At 39.2% G+C, this 23,501-nt stretch overlaps 1 protein-coding gene across 2 annotated transcripts in view; it reads right to left on the reverse strand.

The window, feature by feature from the left end:
- The window catches only part of TLE4 (TLE family member 4, transcriptional corepressor), a 100,112-nt gene that overhangs the window by 63,020 nt on the left and 13,591 nt on the right, over positions 1–23,501 (reverse strand). For both annotated transcript variants that reach the window (XM_027737154.2, XM_027737153.2), the window contains exon 5: positions 6,788–6,850. In XM_027737154.2, the coding sequence (XP_027592955.1) occupies positions 6,788–6,850 (63 nt within the window). The remainder of the gene's footprint in view (positions 1–6,787; positions 6,851–23,501) is intronic.

Here is a 23,501-nt window from a genome sequence, read left to right on the forward strand (position 1 = left end):
AGAAGCACTCCCCAGGGAGCACCCTAAGCCCCACTGGGAGAGGGTACCATAAAGAAGGGCACTGCTACATCAGGGGCTTGGAGGACTCAGATTTCACAATTCTCAGTGCAACACACAAACGAAAATGGCATTTTCACTTATAAACTGTCTCCCATAAACGCCCTCAGGGCAAGGAAAACCAAACATATAAATCCACCCACCCATAACTGTCTTGGTTTGGGCCAGGACAGAGTTAATTTTTCACAGTAGCCATGAGGGGTGGAGCCTGGACCCATGCAGGCAGATCTCAGTTGTTATTCTGTACCATCTCATGTCCTCGATGGGGGTGGAAGTAAAGAACTCGCTTCTGGGAGAAAAAGTAGGAGTGGCTCATGGTCAGGAAAAAGTGGGGTGGCCAGATGGTCTGTCCACTATTGTTTTCATTATCCTGGGCTACGTGAGCATTTTTGCTTGTATATTACCCTCTCTTTGTACATTTTTGTTATTAGTATTGTTGCCGTTACTGATCGTTTTCTTATCTCATTGCTGTTTCCAGTAATTGTTCTTATTTCAACCCATGATCTCTGCCTTCTGTCTCCCACAGTGGAGCAGGGAGGGACAGGAGAGGGAAGAAGAGGGGAGCAGCTTATGGTTTTCTTTTTACTGGGAGTACTAAATTAGGGAGTAGCATTCCTAAACCATGACACTGTAAGAAATGCTGACCTCAACTATGAAAAGTGGAAAAATGCAAATAATGAAGGAGGCAATTTAGAAACACTCCTAGTAAGACTAAAATGGATTTAAGGTTTGTTTGTTTTTAAGCAAGGAAGAATTAAATGAAGGACAAACAAACAAACAAACAAAGGAAATAGAATCACAGCAGTTTCCTTTAGAGTTTTGTAAAACTACAGTGCCAATGTAAACCAAATTCGCCACTTATAAGAAGACAACATAAAGACTAAAAAGCAGGCTGAAAGTGAGCAAACATGTTCTTGGCATTCACGGGGGGGGGGGGGGGGGGGGGGGGGAGGGGAATAATGTAGTGTATCAGTACCACAGATAACCAGAAAAAAAGAAAATCCTGATACTCCAGCCTCGAGTTCCTGACATTGTGGTTTCATCTCCAGGTCATCACTTGTTAAGGACAGGTACAGCTTTCATTGATTATATAGCTGAAAGCCTGGTGACACATGTCTATACATGTCAATAGGGTAATCATAAAAATTATACCATCATTTTCTGGTGGAGATCATTCACGCCCAAAATGGGTCATGGAATTTTTCATCAAGTAATCAAAAAATGCAAAACAAAAAAGAGTTTTAAAAATATTTAGGGTTTTTTTTTAATAAAATCATTAACTGAGATGTTTGCAGTCATCTTCTCTTTCCTACCATTTCCTAGGTAATGATTTTTGCACTGAGGTACAGAAAGCTCTAGTACATGAGTGTTCTCTTCCAACACCCATTTACTTAAATCCTGTTCCCAGGGCAACAGGCAGGGGAAAAAAACTTCCAAGAGACTTACAAAAAGCTGGCCTAAAATCACCAAAATTATTGCAGAAATTACTCCAATTTTCATCCAGGATTTGGAAAATAAGTCAACTCCATAAGAGTTGGAATGTTTTCTGTTCCCTTATAGTAAACACAGAAAGAATGGCTCTCAGAAGAATTTGGAAAAAATATTATTTCATTCTTAGGTGAGAGGAAGAGAAGGTGAAGGGTTATACTACCATAATATCACTTTCAGATTTCTGCTGGAGCAGCCACAGAAGGCATCTTTCGTTGATTCTAATAGTTTGGGATCAAGCCGTCACAGACAGGAGAAAACCCAAGGGCCTAGTAACACTGAACCTAAATTAGGTAGAGAAAATTAAAACTCTTCTATTGCTACCTGCTTTAACATTGATTTAATCTTCAGTGGCGTTGTATGCAAAAGACTGGAAATAGATGGCCTGTAATTAGCCCCTCCATCACTTCCACCTCATTGCAGCAACAAAGCAGACTCCTGATTAGCTCCCTAAAACCCCATGGGGGGCCCGCCCCAAGTGACCCTGGGGCTATTTTGAGTTACAAGCGCAAACCACGCATTCCAGTGGATAAAGGCACAGGGAAGTCCCATAAAGGTTGGAAGAGCTGCATCCTCTGCTCACAGCCTTTCTGAAACTGGGGCGGGGTGGTGGCTCTGTGTTACCAGCCATGGCTCCAGTAATGGGTGGGGAAGAGAAGGAGCAGAGAAGGAGCCCGACAGGGCTCCAGGGACCCACTGCAACCCAAAAAGAAGGTGAAGGGCAGGGAGCCCAGGGGCCAACTGAGCAGTGTGCCTGAACGCCTTCCCGGGCCAACAAGCAGCATTATGTTGAAACCAAGAGTATATATTAGCCTGCCCATCAAGCGATCATGTAGCTATTTACAGCCAAGTAAAAACAGCAACAACAAAAAAGGGTTACTTTTTTCCCCAATCAAGTATAGACACAGGGTTGCAACTTTCACACGCATCTAATGCTAGCTTTCCTCCGTGCACACAAGCAAATGACAGACCTGGCTTTCTTCAGTTGCGAGAAAACAGTATTTTGCACTGCATTTAACAGGCCAGAGTGATGAGCTCAATACCCTGCCTCACGTGTCACCCAGACTAGTACTGTTTCTCCTTTCTAACTTCTCTCTTCTCCCCTCTTTGCTTTCTGTAACGACTGATGTGTCTACACTTGCCTTGTGCTGGAAAACCATCTCCTTTCAGTCTCACAGTGGGTAGCAACAGCTACAGAGACTACAAGAAGGATGAAGGCTTTTTCACCATCACATTGTCTCACCACAGTCATCACCTAGCCCTGGCTCATGCACAGGCACTGCAGCATCGGGGAAATATATCCAAGCTTTTTATGCCATGTCAGAGCTTCCCCAACTCCCAATGATAGGTGAGCTGTGCTGGTAGCAACTGAGCACCAAAATCCCCCAAGTATGCACATACCAACACTGGTGTTAAGAACACCTAATTACAGCCTGTCCTCAGCACTGCTATCAACATCCAAAGCAAAACTTATTGAACAATACGCTTTGAAGAATCAAACAGGTTTTGCTATGCTTTACTCAGATTATTTTGCTGTTCTGTTATCTCTTTAGAGGAAGTACAGGTCTTGCTTAAGAACTGCAGCACTACCCTTCTGAAAAGCCTGATCTAGAGACAGCATAATGGAACAAGGCTGTGCCAAAAATGCTAGTGAGAATTGGGGAGCAAATACACATTTTCTGTGGAGTACAGCACACACTTTGAATTCTAAAAGGGACAAGCTGGGTCACTGCATGCAGGCACCATAACTCAGACAAGATATAATAATCACTTTACAAAAATGTAAGAACATTATTAGCAATATATGTCTAAATTGCTAATGAGATGCCTTCCATGGCAGGAGGATTACAAATCTCTGACAATTTCCTTGTACTTACTATCTAAACTCTAGTCTGGGGCAAGTTTAAGATGGAGGCAAATAATTTTGTCTTCTCAGCATCTCACATCTCAGAACAAAACCTACTTCTTTTTGAACAGCACATAAGAACTCCTGCTCTGCTTCTATATAATGGATCTCACACTCCTCATGCAAATTTACTGAACTTTAGAAGCACCTCTAGGGAAAGTATGTACAAAGAACAGCAAGCACATTATGAACCACATCAATCTCATAAAAGGAAAATAATCAACTAATATTATGTTTGAAAGAAGACAACTGCATGCAGCATTTCCTTTTGATGTTTGTTTGCATGTATGCATGCCAGCGCTTGGCATTGTATTGTGCTGCTAAGTATATTTGACCACCTTAATGTGCACAGGAAACTGAAGATCCCTGTTAAAAAATAACCCATCTAGCTTATTATTAGCTACTTCACTGGCAGCTGAAAGGGAAAGTGCACCTTCCAAGAATAGTTTATTAGAGCCTTCTCCAGCCTACGTAATTCTTACATTGTGGCAAGGAAGTTGACAGGGATCAATACTATGAACATTTATCTGGCTTCTTAAACAGCTTTTGCAGGTTGTGCTGAGCTCCAAGTTGCCACAACTACAGTGCTAGCTGTACATCAGCCAGCCTGTGTGTGTCTCATGAATATAAACACAGGCAATACTTACTGAAAAGAAGATAACTGTGATATATGAGTATCTCCAGACACACTGAACAAATACCACTATCCAGCACACGAGGTCGTTCAGCACTTGACAGCTCACAATAATTGCCACAGGTTGCAAGCAGCCACACATAGCACCTTGAGCAGACAGGAACCAGTCCCACCTTGAAAGTCACAGGGTGAAGTGTCTCACTCTGCTGCAGCTGGTAAATTCAGTTGAGAAATGTAAATTAGCAGAGGCACTGTCTATGGCTTCAGACACAAAATTAATTGCATCTTACTGGCTAGATCATTCAATAATGTGAGCCATTTATACCAGCTGCAGCAGATCAAAACTAAGTTAACTGAGTGACAACCTCCAAGTATTTACCTACATCCTTAAAGGTATCCTTTTCACCTTATGCAATAGGAACTATTTTGAGTACTCTGGTATCTCATAACATCACTACAGATGGAAAATTACTGTTGCAACACAGGAAGCCCAAAACCACAGCAGAAATCAAACACACATTGCCCCTGAGGTCCATCTCATCTCTCGACCACAAAGTCACTCTTTCCTATCAAAATGAGAAGCTTGTATTTCTTGGTGCTGTTTTTTACAGTCTGTCTAAGGTGGAGTCAATATAAAAACAAGGTACCACTTGACTGCATATTTAGGCAGGTTAGGAACTTTGTTTTCAATATATGCTTAGACGATTTACAGCACAGTAAAACTGACTGAAGCCTGAAGATTTTACTGTATACTTTACTGGATTTATCCCTGAAACAAGGCAGACAGTAGTACACAGTAGGGTGATGTATTATGATTGCATCCTATTCTCAAGATCTCTAGCGATTTTGCCCACAATTTCTTACTTTTAAGTGAGTTATCACAAGCCATTGATTCCTTAGAAAGTTAACAAGCAGTAAGACAAGTTAACCTGGTGCGATTATGAGGCAAAAATGTTGCCATCAGTGCATGCAACCACTGTATTTTGTTCATTTTTCCCTCAGGCACAATACAAAGGAGCCTGATCACATTTTTCAGCCACTATTCCACAATTAGACTGTATGCAAAATGCATGAACAGCAAAAGCATGCTGCATTCAATCCTCAATTAACCTAGATGATGAAATAAAGAGAATTCCATTAAGACACTCACTTTCTAAAGACACAAATTAGTCAGAAACCAAGACTAACAGAATACTCAAATTTGAAGACCGGTTCTCTTTTGACACTCAGCATATGCCAATATGGACTGATTTAAATACTAACATAGGTCAAACAACTACCAAGATTTTCCTAAGCCCAACATGAAAACTGTCACTATCAACTGCACTGTCAAGACACATGAAAAGTTTCTTTATGCTTCCCCTTTCAATCCCTCCCTACTATCTATATATGATGTGCTACCTCTACATAGAAGATGAAACTGTGTAACTACATGAATAGAGATTTTGAAGCAGTAAAAGACCAAAACAGATACTTGTTTCAGATCCATGCAGGACTTGAATTCTGGTCCCCCAGCAATATAGCTGGAACATTACACATCATTTAATTTCCACAAATCCATCTTAATAAGCAGAGAGTACAGTGGCAGTCCTGAACACTGTCAGGTTCTACTTTTGATAGCATTATTCTCATTTGAAATACACACAGATACACACACACATGCACACGTGCAGCGCATTAGCTGCACACAGCTTCGTTTGCAGCAGGTTGAGCAGCTCTCTTGAAAAGCAATGGCATTTTATGGAACAGCTGAAAAGGTAGCAGAAATAGTTGCATCGTATTCTCAGACGTGATGTTTTACAGATGTAATGCACAAAAATACGCCTTCCAGCTTTGTCTTCCCAGCTACAGATCGTACAATTGAAATGAAACCATGTGCTAAATAGATGTATGCCAACTTGCACCAGCAGACCCCAGTTTCCAGTTCCTTTCCTCCAGCAGGGTGGACAGGGGAAGCTATTATCCAACCAAAGTCTCCTTTAATGAGCCGTACCTTCCTTTTACTTCACACGTGCCAGTTGCTCTAAAGCTCCCTCGCTAGCTCCCACCAACTCCCCCAAAGCCCAGTGCCCCTCAATATCTACAATGCACTCACAATAATACCAGTCAAATACCAATCCTAATTTGGGAAAAATTAGTGCTTAGAGAAAGTAGCTCACAGTGAGTTCCAATCTTCTGTTTATATTCCCCAAATACACAAAAAACCATAAAAGTATTTAAGCTAGTAAGTAATCTGGGGGATGCAGAGAGAAAAAAGGCAGAAAAAAAGCTGCATTTCTATGCCTACTGTGTTGAACATCACTACTTGTACCAAAACAGAAGTTTCTGCCAAACTTTAATGCTCATTGCCAAGGATATAGCACAAATTATGTCTTTCTATCATTTTTGCAAGCTGTCCTCTGATTTCAGACCCATAAAATCATAATTGCAAGAAAAAATGTACTGTACATTGAAGAAAAATATTTAAACAACTAAAATTTTGCTTATCACACTACAACACATTCAATTTCATAAATATATTTAAATAACATTATAACAGGCTTTGAGAAGATAATGAAGTTACAGTGATAACAGCACAGTGGAAAGTCATCTCCAAGTGCCAAGAGATTCATAAGGAAACCATGTCAATGCAAAGTTCCGCTTTCGTAATAGATACGATGAGGCAATTGTTTACATCAGAAGTGGTACAAATGACTACCTACCTCTTGGGACAGGAAGGGAATGACTTGTGCACATATAGCATTCAGCCTCTTGACAATTTCTGCCTGCAAGTGACAAGAAAAAAGAGGTTCAATTATGTAAATTCTAAAATGCAACTGTCACCCATGAACACTAAAGAGACATTTTTTTTTTTTTCATCTCTGGCAATCCTCTGGCCAGGACATGTTATCAAAATAATAAAAGTATTTGGACATCAATTAAAAAATATTTAGGAAGCTAGTAATTTCTGGCTTAAAAGGTCCTCTTAAAAAACACTGTCTAGAACAAAGACTAATTAATTTTGATTACACAGTCACAGGCATTTAAAGAACAAAACCTTTAGGAGATGTAACAAAAAAGATAAACAAAATTCTGTGTATCAAACTGAACTCTCTCCTACAATGCAAAAGCAAGGATCGTTTGCAATTACAGCAACGCTGCTGTAAGCAAAGGGAACAAATAAACCATTTACTGCTAACAGTGCATATCATGAGAACACTAGCATTGTAATATACAACTTCACTAATAATCATTCTACCACATATTTCAGAAAGAGAAACTGCAGTCTTGTATCACACTTATGCTTTTATCAAACCCAAGGTTAATAGCAGATACTTTCATGTTGCAATTGTGATCAGAAATTAATAATATACAATTCTGTATTTTCATGCTGGAGATTAATTCTTATTCTGTGTATTGAATCTGCAAATCTCAATAGACACCGGGAAGATTTGGTGAGATAACACAAGAATTACAGCTCCAAAACCAGAATATTTTAAGCAACACAGACTTCCCTACTATATATCATAACTTTCTTATAATAAATTCTAACCAGGATCAATTCCTCATTATACAGTAGGACAGAATGCTCTTCCTCTTGCAAAGTCACTAACCGTATGATGAAGAGATACAAACTTGTGCAATTTAGCCTTCCTTCTTTTAACAGCAGACCTTCCAGCCTTTTTGCTATGCTGTCTTTTAAATAGCAAACACTTAGGAAAGAATCTATAGAACAGAAAGGCTCAGAAGTAGCAGTAAAAAAACCCAGAAGGTCCCATAAAATAAATCTGGGATAGAGGAATATTATGGTTACACAGCTACTTAACCTTAACAGACATGGTTTGCAAGAGGTAAGAGTACATATGAAACTAACTCTGCCCCCTTGTGCATACTGTGTGATACGTACAAATTACTAATGCTATTTTGCAAATACAACGACTTAATTTCTCTGAAATCCATCTAGACTCCCATAGGTTATTTATACAGCAATTTCTATGCTACACTATCCTTCTATCTTCTCACTGGCCTGCGCTGTTTATGCAAGTCCTCATCTTGTTAAAACGCTTATGCATTTTAATATATGTTTTAGATTCATCTACTACCCCTTTTCTATTTATTCACCAACATAGGTACCTTATAGGACACTTCAGAATATGTTCTGTTCACCACAAAGCTAAATTATCTGCAAATTTCAAAGTTCTCTACATACCTATAATATCAGATATCCCACAATGTAAAACTTAAACATTCCTTTAAACAGACAGTGTTCACTATACTAGTTGACATGGAAATTTATGAACTGCTAGTTACACAAAGCAGTATTGGAAGCGACAAGTTGTGTGCATCTAAGCCTCAGCCAGAGAGGCTGCACAATCCAATACAGCATTACTTGAGAAAAAAACATTTTATTACAGAATTTAGACTGTAATACCAGGCACAGCTGTCGAGTACCAGAGCTGTAGTGGTTCAAGCATCATTAATCTAGTAATTTCCAAATTTTGGGTTCCAGCCACACTGCTATTTTTTAAAGGAATCTCCCAAGTGCTTTAAAGTCAAACAGAAAACTACACATTCTGTTCTTCAAGGTTTTTCCATATGAGCAGAAAATTCCAAAGTGCCCCTGCCTTGGCATAAGCTGAAGCCCCTCTGACCTGCCATTTAACTCACATATATGCCATAGTAAAAAAAGGCACATCATGCTTTTTTTCTGCTGCAAAACAACTCCTCCTACCTACCCTTAAAATGCCCGTCACAACTTTACCCGCCTTCTGCACAGCTCCTGGGGGGAGCCTCTGGAAAACCAGTCTTCCACCTCAGCCACATTAGCTGGATACCTTACTGCACTGCTAAGAAAATGAGAACAAAACCGGCTCGAAGTGCCATGCAGGAGCTCAGCATCTAATTTTAAAAGGCTTGAAGATTCATAGATTTTAAGGCCAGAAGGGACTGTTACAATTGTCTTATCTGACCTCCTGGGTAACACAGGCTGTAAAACTTCACTGGCTTCTCCATCAAACCCATAAATTACAGTTCAGCTAGAATATAGCTTAGTCAACAAAAATAATTTTATTCAATTCACTCTAAGGCATTTCTTCTCAGTTAAGGTACTCGACCATAGCTATTTCAAGTTATTTCAGCTATGATGTTTTCCTTTTGATCATTTCTCTCCCCCTTCCTTAACAGAAGTATGTCTCTCTTCTACTGCTCTTCTGGCCAAAAAGTGGATGAAACATATTTGCTCAATATTTATACAAAAATACACCTCTGGCAGATTCTGAATCTGGGAAACGTTAAGCGAAAAAGAGTTTTCCAAAAAGCTGTAAGTAACTGAAAACAGGTGACTGAATATGAACAGTTACACAACTGCAATAAATCTCTTGATATCAATCCCACTGGAGTGCAGAAAAGCGAGTCCTTTCATGCTGTATGCAGGGAAGTGAGCTGATGGAGACAGCACCCAGCTCAGCCTATGGAGAAGAAAAAGAACTTGCTAAAACAGCTTCAAGTGATGTGGAAACATTCTCCAGCAACATTTCTGAGCTAGACAAGGGGCCCACTAGACCAGTCACAACAAAGCCAAGAAGCCCTTGCTGTACCAAAGTGCTTACAATTTTTCTTTATTAAAACAGTCTTCGTTTCCCCTAATAGTGAGTGTCCCCAGTTGCACGGTTGTGCGTACATTTTATCACCCTCAGCACTCAGGCAGCAAGGAAACAGCCCAACTGAGCAGCAGACTGCAGAGTCACAGCATGACCAAGACAGAGATTGCCTGCCTTTGGAGACCACAGGCAGGCCAAAGACATGAAGCAAAACACTGTGTACATGCACAAATGATAGGAAGGGCATTACACATTCTGTACCAAGGAAAGTCTTACACCAGACATTTTCACATAGTGAATACGAAGTACAGTCTGTTTCGACACTGCAACTGTTTCTGGAATTAACTGTGGGAGATAATGCCACAGCAATAGGCTTGATTGTCTTCAGCAAAATGTACAAGAGAAAGCAGTTAGCCTCCAGAAGCTAGTTGAGTGGGTTTCTTGCGATGCTGCCCTAAAACCTGAAGGCTTATACTGCTCACACAGGTTAGCATCTCAGTAGACCTATTCCTACTGCCCCTGGTGGGGGCCTGGAAACTCACTCTTCTTTGCATAAGGTACAAACTCTGACACAAAGTAAAGAACTCCACATTTCTACACTCATACAGATATTTAAAACCTTACATTTCATAACCAATTTAGGGTCTCGTTTTTCTCTTAAGACATCAGGTCAATGGGCTTTTCATGATCAGTTTAACTGGCAGGAGAAGGAAAAAGCATGATTTCATAAAATCAGTCATTCGGTTCCTCACATGAAAAGCCGAAGTTGCCTCAGAAACACGGTTGCTTCCACAATCATCTAATTTTACCTCTTTTTTTCCCATGGGACTAGGTTTTAGAGAGGCTTCATTTATTTACAGGCCCTTCCACCGGGCTTCAGTTATCAGCCAATAATACTGTGGACACACACACTTCTAATGGCCTATGTTTTGAAACCAAGTCTAATCTGATGGCGCAGCGCCCAAACTCCTTTTCCAGCATAGCCATTAAAGGATGTAGGTTATTGCTGTTGTCACCATTGATATTTGTCATTGTAATGTAATTAGGGCTCTAAAATGATGCATTACAGCCCTTGGCAGAGCTTCTATTAAAATCTTTTCTTCTGCTCACTGAACTGTGACCTGCTTTCTGATGAAGAACAGACAGACAGCTTTAGGGTGAGGAACAGATTCATCAAAGTAGTATTTTCCAGCTCTGGAAATAAAATAAATAAATAAATAAATAAGAGGGCTGCCTAAGAAGAAACACAAGGGGAGAGGGGATGGAGGAAAGCAAACAGCACATTTTAATTTCATCTGACCGCATGAAACTCTGATTGCATCTAACGAATGCTTCTTAGGACAATATATTCCCAGCCTGTGAATTACACAGGGTTCTGTTCTGCTATCCATCAGCCTCTGCCAGCAGTGTAACTTCCAATCACATTTATAGGTTATGTGGGTCATGCATCCTTGAACAACTACATTCACGGATATCCCATGTAAACTGGCACAGATTCTGAAATGCTTTTGCTAGTGTTACTGAATGCTATCATACTATTCAAAGCTTCATGAAAGCTCCTGATAAACAACTGCTAAATTATTGCCTGTGGATACAGCACGATGCTCTGAAATAGCAATAATGGTACAATAAAAGGGAGACTCTTCATGCCAAAATATAAAAAAGATAGCTTTTGCTGCCACAGTTTGTCAAATCTGCTAACACACTAAGACACTTCTATTACTACTTTCCCTAAACCAAAAGATGTTTGGTTTTGCATAAAAGCACACAAGTGCAGAACCAGAAAAGATGAAGCAGACTCAGAAACGGAAGACTTGGGCTGGAATTGTCTTTTTACTGATGCAATACAAGGTTGTACTGTGTCCATCCTTTGGGAGAGACCTACAACACAGTATTTTAAAAGTTCTGATCTCTTTTCATAGTTACTTACGTGGTATCATTTTTAAAAAGAGACGATACTTAAATCATTGTGCCAGAATCTGATCCTAGTAAAGGAATGAGAACTTGTATCAGTTAACAGTGCCTCAGCATTATCTCAGGGATACAACACAAGAGTAACAGCTAAGGTCCCCAGTTCAGACAACAAAATCTTTTTGATCAAAGCTGATAAGTTAAATGATACTTAATTTCCTAAACACGCCTAAAAATCTGACCCCTTAAGTTCATAAGTGCCTATAAAGGATTCTGAAAAATGTTCAAAGATAAGTCTATGGACAAGACTATACCTCTGGTTCCACAAGGTAAGATAACCCAGTCCATTAAGAGGGCTCAGCAAAACTGGACTTTGGGGTACAACCACAGCTCAACAGCTATCAGTTGGAGGTGAAGGGGAGCATGTGATGGACCATTTGACTCCTAAATCCCTTTCAGAATTACAACGTGGTGGTTTAATTCCATTTACCCTTGCCACAAACAGCTAAAACAGGACATAAGCACATGGTAAAATATGGAAATGTGTTTAAGTGCCTTAATTAGTATTTTAGCATATGTCCAAATACTTAGCACTGATGGAGATGAAAAGAGAAGTAAGAGTCATATAAACTCCAGATACCGAAGTACTCAGAAACATCCTCATAGATAGGGAGTTCAGAATAAATTTGTTGCTTAAAAAATATCTATTGGTGTTCCCCTTTTTCTGGAAAAAATCTAAATGATTCTGTAAAAAAAAAAAGAGAATTGGGATTTTATTTATAGTATATAAGCTTCAGGAAAATATTTCCACTATATTTCACAAAGTTCCATGGTTATTACAATTATAAAAAAATTGCTGGTAAAGAATTACCACTGGAGGCTCTAGGTTTGTCTGTGGAATGGAAAAAAACCTACTATATATGTATTGTTGAAATAAAACAGAATAATAAAACATTATTGGGAAACCCATTTCAGCAGCCACTAGGAAGAAGAATATATGCAATTACGCTTTCAGAAAAATAATCTGAAACAACTGTTATTTCAGGTTTAATTTGTTCTACACAATGCAGCCTTTGCCAAAAAGATCAATCTAGTTTATTAAGTGCTTACCAAGAACACATGCAAACACCCTAAACAAGCATTTCACAAATTAGTGAGAACAAAAAACATTATTACACTGTATGAAACATATCGTGATTCTGAATAAAGCAAGAAAAAAGCTAATCTTAGTATTTCACAGAAAATTAACTCTTCATTCATAAAGAAGAATGTGTTTTGTTTTAATCACAGACTGTTGTCTGGAAGTGCTTACTCCAGTTCTATGGAACTAGAGGAAATACTGCAAGCCCTGAATATCAAATTTCTCGTCAGCCCTAAAGAAATGGTGTTTGGAAACCAAGACTCAAAGAGCCTAGTTTTGTAGTCAAAGGAAGTGGAGGGAAAAGTTCTAGATACAAAGGAGACTGAACAAAAAAATTATTCTTTGCTAAGCCAACTGCTGATGTTTATGTATGAGTTGGATGTAAGCAGGGTCATCAGAGTGCCAAATAATCACGGGTACATTGTCTACCTCACTTCCTTACCAAATTTCTTTTCAAATAACCCAGCTAAGCTCTTAAAGTACTGAAAACATGATAGTCAGCCTCTGTAAGTTAATTTACATGCCTATTTTGCACAAAATGCTGCAAACAGCAACACAAGCAATAAACTGGAGTGGCAGGCTTTTCAAAATCAATTTTCTAATGTACGTACCACTTAGTGGGCTGCTGAAGTGAACTGATAAGACACAGCTCTTATTTAATGTCTGAAGAATCACATGCAGCTCAACTCAGAAAGAAAGGATACATATTGAATCATTCATGTTTAAGACAATAAAAAGCAAGTCAAGTAAGGTGACATACAAACATGCATCAAGCCTGCCACCTGATGAAGTCAATGTTTTTTGTAAATATCAGCTTTTATCAGCAAGTAGGCAAACAAATGAACAGCCTGGAGATTACCACAGTTCTTCAGTTTCTCAGGTTGCCACCAAACTGCATCCTGCCCCACCCTGACACCAGAAACTGCAGAGCATCCAGAAAAAAGGCTGCAAGTGGAACTTGAAATGGCAAAGACTGGCTTCAATTTCCCTTCCTCAAAGGCAGCAGGAAACATTTGCTGAAAAATCAGACAGAAACAAGTAAAAGGACACTGCCACAGGAAATGCTGTTTCCATCAGTAGAGCTTTGAAGTCCTCTATAAGGTACTATGCCTTCATCTACAAGCAATCCTCAGCATTTCACTGCAACACTTTTTTTGTGAAATACGTCCTCATTACATAGGGCTGAGATATTTTCATCACTCTCCACCAGCTGAAGGATCTGACTTTATAGTCAGAAACACAGGAAAAAAATGTTTTAAGCTTATAAACCTGTGGCATCACCCTGTGGCTCAGAGTTTAGTATTTTGCATCTATCTCCTAGCTGCAATTAGGTCAGAATTTCCAATTTTAATCTTTCCCATCACTGCTGAAACACAACAGCACATGCACAATCACCAGTCTCCAACTACTCAATTTCTACCCTCACACACCCCATCAAAGAGTCTGACCACAGTTCTGCATCTGCTGAAAATGGCAGAATCCAGTCTGAGCCTGCCCTTGTAACTATATGCATACAGTGGTTCTAGTGTGCAGTTTTAATTTAACTGGATGAAGAAAATTCTCTATTTATTTACATCACAAGTTCATTTATACTCTGTTTCTCAGGGGTGGCAGGAGAACTAGTCATCAAGAAATACCACAGATCAGTAGTTTCAATGTGTACATCACAAAAAATTAATCAAAGGAAAAACAGTTGAGAGTAAACACTTGTTCTCAGTATGCTTATGTTTGACTTGAGGTGGCCTTAACTGCCCTGAAAAAATATTAAGGAGGCAACATTTCATGGACAAGCTGAAAATATCTAGCAGTTGAATCTAAAAGAAACTATGCTTTTAAAATTTACATACATAAGGCTTTCAAAAGGGGGTTCTGATGCTCTTTTTAGAAACGTTACCACAAAATAAACGCTAAAATCATTTTCCCATTACAATATAGAATGCCAGGGTCCATTTCTGACCCCTCCCCGCACTTCACTTTCATCTGCAAATACACACACAGGAAGACTCAGAAAGAGCTACAGGCATCTAGTAGTCCACATACCCTATTCTATCCAATCCCTGTATTAAGACTAAAGTGCTTACTCTGGAGCAGTATGCTTCAAATGTTAACCAAGAAGCTGGTATGCTATCAGAGTTGAGAACTGTGAAGATTGCGACAGACTTTCAGTTACACCTAAAAGTTGTACTCTTCAGTCTTGAAGCTTGCAGAAAACACGACAATCAGTGGCAACACACAATGTTCTGACAAGAAAACTACGTTTCTCAGTAAGTGTTGTGTTGTTGCAGGTTTTAATGAACTACATAAAGCTGATCAATAAACTTATAAAAGCGGTAATCAGAAATCACCCATAAGAGATACAATGTGACTGCTGAACTCAAATTTATTTTCTTCCAAATTCGTCTGGAGCTCACGAATCAGTCTTTCTCCATCAGGAACAAGGCTACCACTTCTTTTTGCCTCTGGTTTCCTTTGCTTAACCTGACTCAGCCCTGCAGGTTATGAAAGGTGGAGCCCATAGCCTGTCTGATTCATTGATAATCACACTTGATCGTGTTTGCTTCCGGAAAGATAATACGAGGAATAAGCACACTGATCTATTTGATGGATTTGTTAGGTCTGATTACAAGAATTCTTAGAGTGTTTGAAAACTTTGTCATGTTTCGCCTTCAATCCTTCATCTCTTCTTCCTACCCAGCAATTTCACAATACATCGTGAACAGCAGTCAAGGTATTTATTTAAAGGAAACAACATTTTAACTCATCTTCTGTTGCAAATATGCTGTTGTACCATGAACAGGAGCAATACTCAGATGCAATTTCCGTAGATTAACGTAACAGATTTTAGTATTTGAAATAATAGACAAAAATACTACCCCTTTTAAGCCAATACAGAAGCATAATTTTAACATCCTTGAAAGAGATGAAAGAACAGTACAGTGAATTTTGCAGCAATGATATAATCAAGCTTCAATTTTGAATCCTTGTAAAGACAGAAATTCAAATAAATGCTCACATTTAAACCAAGGGAAGTATGATACCTGTTAATTCTTTCTGAGGATAAGTAAATGTTTCATGTTTCTTGGTGGTCTTTATCAAGTTCCAGTTTCAAACTCATGATTTCCTCATGCTTGAGAAGGCAATGCCACAGTCCTACTGAAGCACCAATTGAAAACTTCCATATTGCAGCACCCTATATGGAAGGGCAAGGTAGGATGAACGAACTATCTACCCATCTTGCTACTAGGGGTTTACACCATACTGCATATGATGACACAGCCAGTGAGGATCCCCATTCCCTTTCTCTGGAGCAGGTTGCCCTGAGAGTAAGGGGGACAGTACCAAGGAGCTAGCGAACCAAGTGCATTCATCCAACGAGCAAAGACTGGAAGTTCCAGCATTCCACACATCTTGCCACCACTCAGCTGATACTGATTCACATTCACATTTTCGAAGTAGAAGACTTGTTCCGACAACTAGCTCAGCAGGAAGGGATTCCTGATGAAGCAGAATGCTGCTTTCCAAAGAGAAACAACAAAAAAAGACTGTAATTCCAACTCCTATTGAGGAGAAAATATTGATATGAGTTGTCATTGCTCATAATTTAAATCAGTGGAGATCATAACTATCTCTGCTGAAAATAACTCATACAGATTCCAGTATTTCTGCAACTAGGGTTTCTTGCTATTTTTTGTCCTAAGTGATGGAGAACAAGGAAAGAACAGGTAATTTAATCCTTCAGCATATGAATACCTAACAAGTGGTAGTTTCACCAGGGAAATACATCTAAAATAATCAGGCAGTTTACGATTCTCTTTTAAGCCTTCCTAAGAAGACACATCTGCAAAGCAAATGCTAAGACATTTGTAAGACATGCACTCTTAATATGTTCAGGAAATTCACCTGTCCAAGACAGCAGGATGCACTAAGTACATCTTCACATGCAATTCCTTTGAATGGCACTCCCCCAGTGAAACTCCTACCAGAACAGAGAGACTCTGAATCAAGCAAAACTAAATGGCATTTATCTTTAAAGTACATCAGCAATATTGAAATTTTCAAATACTCTTTATCCATGAGGGATTTCAACATAAAATAATTTTAAAGAAACGACAATTTTAAGAAAATGTCATAAGAAGCAGAACAGGAAGAATGGAGCAAGAACTCTCTGATTAGAAAATGTAAATTTTATGGAACATTTTCCAGTGTGTAACTCCTGTGAGAACATACTTGGTGTAGAGAGCTACTATGAACTGCACTAATTTCAGAAAAATGCTCAAGACACACCATATGTTAAATGTGCTTTCCATCATACTGCACCTACAAACTTTAATAAAAACATCTACAACATGGAAATCACATCAAATTTAAGCAAATGTAGGGGGTAAATAATCAACCTCTAAACAAATTAAACATGTGATCAACACATTTCTCCTTAAACAAGTTCTTATCAGAAAAGGTATCAGTCAAACAAGATTCCATCATGAAGTTGTCTCGATTTTACACCCATGATTCCTCTACTATAAAGATGTCTGTGCCAGAAATATGGACTATGCTCTCATCAGTTATGCTGTGTCTGCTCTTGAGATAGAGAGAAGGTTTTCACTGTTGCCTCATATGCACTTTAAATTAGCATAAAAACAGGCACTTGAAATGCACAGAAAACTTCATTTCTAGACACACACAATCTTCAAGATGAGACTTTTTGTGAACATTTTTAATCAGAAAACAAGAGCACAGTCAAGTGAACAGACTACACGGCAGCAAGCTGCTCATCTTGTTAGACATAGTTCTCTGGGCATGGTAAGGCACTCTGTTTTACTTCCTCCCAGCAACCAAGTTGTACTGTCATCAACCATATCCTAAACTTTTCACCTCTCAGCTTAGTATCGTGATTTGTATAGCTGAAAGTTTCCAAGCCACCTGTCAGATACCTGGTAAATCAAATCACCAATATCCAATTGCACAGTGAATTCAAAACAATAAATAAATAAAAACTAGTGCAAATTAGTGGTGGTCATACCAACTTGGTACTGGTCAAATGAAGAAATTAAATGCTGTGATCAAAACCCACATGAACAAAAAAACGCATATTTATCAGTTTAAGCAGACAGCATGAGAGACAGCAAAATCACATTTCCATGGTCAGTTTGTTTTGGATTTTTTTAATGGATCTCTGGCTTTTTGCCATGGAGTAATTCTATGGTTTACCCAAATACAGTCTCTGGGCTTGTTAATTTCATATTTAGTTTGCTAGGTCTGTATTATTGCTACTTTTTTTAATCAAAAAGGTTTCAGGCAAGCATTTAGATGAAAAATCCTAACATTTTTACCCACAGAAGTACACAGAGGTTCGATCTATTCTGGTTTATGAAAATCTGTTTTGCACAAACTATGATAATTACTCCTTTTTGTAATAGCAGCTTCCCATGACAATTAGAGACTTAGTTGTGCTATTCTGTTTGTGTTAGAAATTTGCCAGAATACAAAAAAGAAAACCTTAAAATCACGGAATTACCTACTGACTGTTTGCAAACCTGTTTGTGTAAAATCATTATCTGTTTTTCAAAAAGGCAACAGAAAATGCTGGGAGGAGTAGAAAGGGAAATAGGTTTGATGACAAGTGGATAGCTCAGACTGTTTCTTTTGTGTGAGCTTCAGTGAAGATGAGAGAATAAGCTGGAAAATATTAACGTTCAATATAAAGAGAAAGCAGTTTAAAATTACTCATTTATTTATTGAAATAAGTCAGTTTTTACTATGTAACACACCATGATACGTGGATGAAAGCAAAGGAAAGAGAAGTGAGAAAACATTTATTTTTTAAGTCTTTAGGAAGGGATGCAATTACTTTCACCATCACAAGTATAATTTCACTCATGGACATAAAACCAGAATTGCCTTAAACTAGCTATAGAATAGCCCAAGAAGCTGGAGAAATTATCAGAACAGTAAAACCTTGCCAACTCCTCAGTTATCAGGACCTGAGGAAGTCTGTTCAACAGTGTTTAGTTAAAGCACACCTGTGAGTACTTCAGTGATACTCTTGAATACCATCCACATGTACCAAACAGCACTTTATCTTAACTCTGTACCCGTAAACAAAGTCTTGAAAATAGATGCCATTTTCTGCCAACGCAGCCTAAAGCAATACAAAATCACTCTCAATGTCTACTGCAGAACCTGTGTAGAACTCATTTGATACGGTTGTAAATTAGGCTTTTTGCTACTCTACTGACTAAGCTAGACTGTAGACTGAGATATATTAGAGTCTTGTTAAATTCACAGCTGTTCTGCCTCCAAAACTGGCACCCCTCTGAGGAAGGGTAACCACAATAGGAAGGAGCAAAGTGATGCTCAAATAAGAGAAAGCGACTTGCTTTACCACCTAAATTTCACTGCTCCATCGAAGTGGAAAAGCACAGCAGTATTTCAGTGGAGAGAACCACGTGTCAAACCCTTCTCCTGTATTATGCTAAAGACAGCTCTCAGATTAGTACTTCTTTTCCAAAGTCCAACTTTCATTTACACTCAAAATTACTTTTACACCTTCTCACATGTGGGGAGGTATTCCATACACTGACCAGTGAAGATTCAACCAAAGCTGCAATCCTCATTGCTGAATACTAAGCCCGTTTGCCTAATCTTTTGATATTTCACACTGTCATTACCTTCCTTCCTTCCTTCAACCTCTTCAACAAATAAATCAAGAAAGAGCCTTGTACAGATTCACTGCCTAGTAGGTTGAGGCTAAAAAGAGACTGGGAAACTAGTTAGAGAGTTACACCAAGAGCCTACCTTAGACTAATTCTGCACAGCTCCACATAGAACCATCAAGCACAGAAAAGTTTATCCAAACCTGTATTTTCTCTAACTTTACAATATAATTGCTTCTACCAGAGAATCAAGATCCCACTGTACTGCAGCCCCTGCATTTATAGCTATACACGCATTGCAAAGATTTGCACGTGCAGGTGGCAAGGCACGGACACACACTATCACAAGGCAAGAAAGTTTGTTTCAGGTTTCCCAAAAAAATTCCACCTCGATAAAAAAAGTAGTATTATCTCATTGTCCAGATGAAGAACAGAAGCTGATAGGATAGACTACCACAGGCAAACTTCCTTAACACAAATCAAAGCATTGACTGTATTACCACTGAAAGGCACATCCCTAGAGCCATTAATTGCAGCTGGATGGAAGACAGCAGAATTCACACGGGAAGCAAAAGAAGGACAAAACTGTCTTGGGAAAGAGCACTCTGCCCCAAGCACAATGCTCTAGGAGATAAACACAGTCACTTCTAAGTGACTCCCATCTAATAGCATCCCACTTCCCATTTTTTAACATACTGCTCTCCAAACAATTCTCTGTGGTAAGGACTATGCTTCAGGAAATAGTATTACTTCCACTTCCCAGACAGAGATCTGAAGCAGTGAAAGCCAGAGGTGAAGTCTCCAGAAGGCATGCAACAGGATTTTTAAAAATACTTAAACACACTAGACATGTAATTCAGCAGAAAGTTAGCAACAGCTAAATGCTCAAGATTTTCTAGAATTCCTAAGCATGTGGGGGTTTCTACTCTTATCTACAGATACATAAATGGTACCTTTGCATCTGAAAAAAAACAAGGCACATCACCACAAAAATTTAGGTATTAAAATCCCAAACTTTGATCTTCACCCCCCTTTGATTTCCCACTCCGGACTGACACAATGCTGAAGTCACCAAAAATACATAGAAGTCTCCATATCCAGGACTGAACTCTGCCAGAATTATCCCTACATAAAATACAGCAGCAGCACACTAAAAAAAAAAAGGAGTGGAGAACAGATAGATTTCTTTGTAACAGCTTAGTGGTTAAAGAGTTTAATCAGAGCATTTTATGGATTACTTCAGTTCTTTCTTTACTTCTCCTTCCCTGTCTAATAGGTTTCTGTGAGCACTGGAAAGACTCTCAATTTTTTCACTGGAGAAGGAATGTCTCTTTTCCAGTTCCTGCTCAGAATCATCATACTTGAAGAAACACTGCAGGCTAAACTGTGGGTTTGGGCCAGAGACTGGAACCCAGTAAACTTGTCCAGCTGGCCAGAGTCTTTCTGAGGGGACAGCACAGCATGTGTCTCTCCTCTTTCAGTTGGACTGAATCATTAAGGATCTCGTGCAAACCAGATAGCTTCCTGCTGGGTATCCCAGTCATTTTCCTGGGAGAGAAGAAATGTGGGTCTCACTAGTAGAACAGAAAAATAGCTGAACTATGACGAACCAAGAGCGCTGCCTTCAACAGTTTTTTGTTTAAGAAAAATCAGTACTATGCTTATACTTTCAAATAAATTTCAGGTGCCACTCTTCAAAAGGTGATTCTGAGAACTACCAAACCAAGGCAGCATGCCCTGGCAGCATCAACTTTGGTGGCTCAGCCTTCAAGCAGCGAGGTATCCGAGACACTCCTGCGACCTCAACATTCCCCTCTGAGCTACCCTTTCATATGTGATGGATTTCTTTGGCACTGTACTGAATCTCTTAACTCATCCCCATACCACAAGCATTTCTCTGCCCTTGTTCAGTGGGCCCTGCAGCGCAGTGGTACAAAAGTGCCCACAGCATTGCTCCCATCTCACTCCAGAGAGCAGTCAAAGTGGCTTGTCCAAGGTCTCACAGGAAGCCCCTGACAGCATAGTCCGGAAACTTGCATCTGGATTCCCCCCAGGCCCTAGATCCTGGCAGCTGCATCTCATCCACCTAAGAGCTTTCTGCATTACTTCACATTAATACAGAGAGGCATTTCCCATGTCTACAGATTTTCAGGCTCTCCAGGTTCTATCACAGGCTTAAAAAAAACCGCTCTTGACCCTTAATGCAGTGCATATTTACAGCTGCATTTTTTTTTGAAAATGTGTAAACTAAGATTATCCCAGGATTCTTCTCACCTACATAAAGATATGTTAAAAATCAGTGTTTCAGAAGAAATACACATGAGTTCCAAGCAGAAAAGAGAGCTAGTAGTAACTAAAGAAAGGACAAAATATCCTAGTTTCCTACATTCGCAAGGCCTGTATGGCCATTTGACTGAAGGCATATTTGTAAAAAAAAATTTTGCATATTCGAAGAAGCTGGATGTATCTGCAAAGAAAAGTTTTTCATCTTTCCACAGAGGTAGGTTTTAAGTGTGTAACAGCAAGGTTGCTAATGTTAGTTTTAAAAGCATCTTGTATACATACTTGAAAACTCATCTACAAATAGAAACCTACAACCTCAGAAAAAAAAAAAAAGCAGCCATATTTATGCTCATGGGGGCTCTCCTCTTGTGCAGCCTTATGGTGCAACAGCACCATAAGCTTTTTACATCTCTATCTACATGATCAAACCTAAGTAGATTGTGGTTTTAGACAAAATGTCAGAAATAAACCATTCCTCAGAAATTTCCAGGACACCACAGGCACATAACTATAAGAATTTTTCTTAGGCTGACAACAAGTGAAACATGTTTTGGTGTTGTTGCTCTGTAGAGATAAAACGGGCAATATTGTGGGGGGAGAAAACTAAATGCCTTGTAGATATACATGAAAGATGTTCTTCTCATGGCCTTCACATTAAAGACATTGCTTCATTCTCCTTAACAGCCATCTCCAGAAGAACTTGGAAGCACAGATGCAAAGGAAGCACGATACCACTCTTGAATGAATTAAACCAAGAACTCATATACAATTCACTTTTCAAGAGCAAATGCATTACAAGTAACTCTGACAAGTAACTCAAAGTCCTTCGACGTTTGGATGAAGTCAGTGTTGATATTGCTTTAGAGCAACAAATAAGCAGGAAACTCTCATCAATGCTTGATTTTGGTGGTGTTGTAGTTATTTTTTAGGACAAGACAGAAAGAAAAGATACAGTTTGCTGCCAGAAATTAAGAAGTACTAATAAAAATTGTAAATAAGAGACATGTTCAGACTGCAATGGCCTTCTGCTATTAGGACAGAAAGTCTACTGATTAAACTGTGGACAACCTATCCTTTGTTAACACACTGAGGCAAACATACAGGGTATGTTTTATGCCTGAAGTCTTCCCAATCTTCTTGTGTTATAATTTTAAGCAAAGGCACCTACTGCATATTTTAAGAAAAGGTACCTACTTTGTACCTAGTCAGGTGCTTTACAAAATTACAGCAAGCAGACAAGTAGTCATGTTGTAGCTGACTCTCTTTCACACATCAGCACAGTACCATCTTTCAAAGGCATCACTAAGAAAGTGGATGGTTGTCACATAGAGTGAATAGTAGTGCAGGGAAATAGGAGATGTGAGAAGAAAACCAACTGAAGAACTTCCTCCAAACATTTCTTATTCTTTGCCTTCCCCCTCAAGCCAAAAGTCTGGGGTGTTTTGGCCAGCTTTGGCCTTGTCCTCCCCCAAATGTTACCAGAAGACCAGACTTGTCTTGTATTTTCAACTTTTATCTCCAAATACAATTAAAAGAGTTGTAGAAAGGAGGATAAGTCAAGCATCTGTGGTGTTCTATCTCCTGGTAACCATCCGCAGGTACCCAGAGCACGAAATAGAACAGATAGAAACACTGACTTTTCTCTGCAGATCCACAGTGCTTCACTAAATATGAGTACTGAACTCTTGCCTCCTGCAGCAACCACAGAAAGGTGGTTTCCTCCTGCAGCTACCATAAAAATTCAGCAGTTACCCATATCCGCCTCAAAGACAAAACCATGACGCAGCTCAGCTCAGCTGCTGGCTCTCAGATGCCCATGGCGTCCATGCTGCCTCTGGCTACTTGGCTG

This window comes from Pipra filicauda, unplaced genomic scaffold (assembly GCF_003945595.2).
Source record: "Pipra filicauda isolate LSUMZ 115617 unplaced genomic scaffold, ASM394559v2 scaffold466_size504700_pilon, whole genome shotgun sequence".
Taxonomy (NCBI): domain Eukaryota; kingdom Metazoa; phylum Chordata; class Aves; order Passeriformes; family Pipridae; genus Pipra; species Pipra filicauda.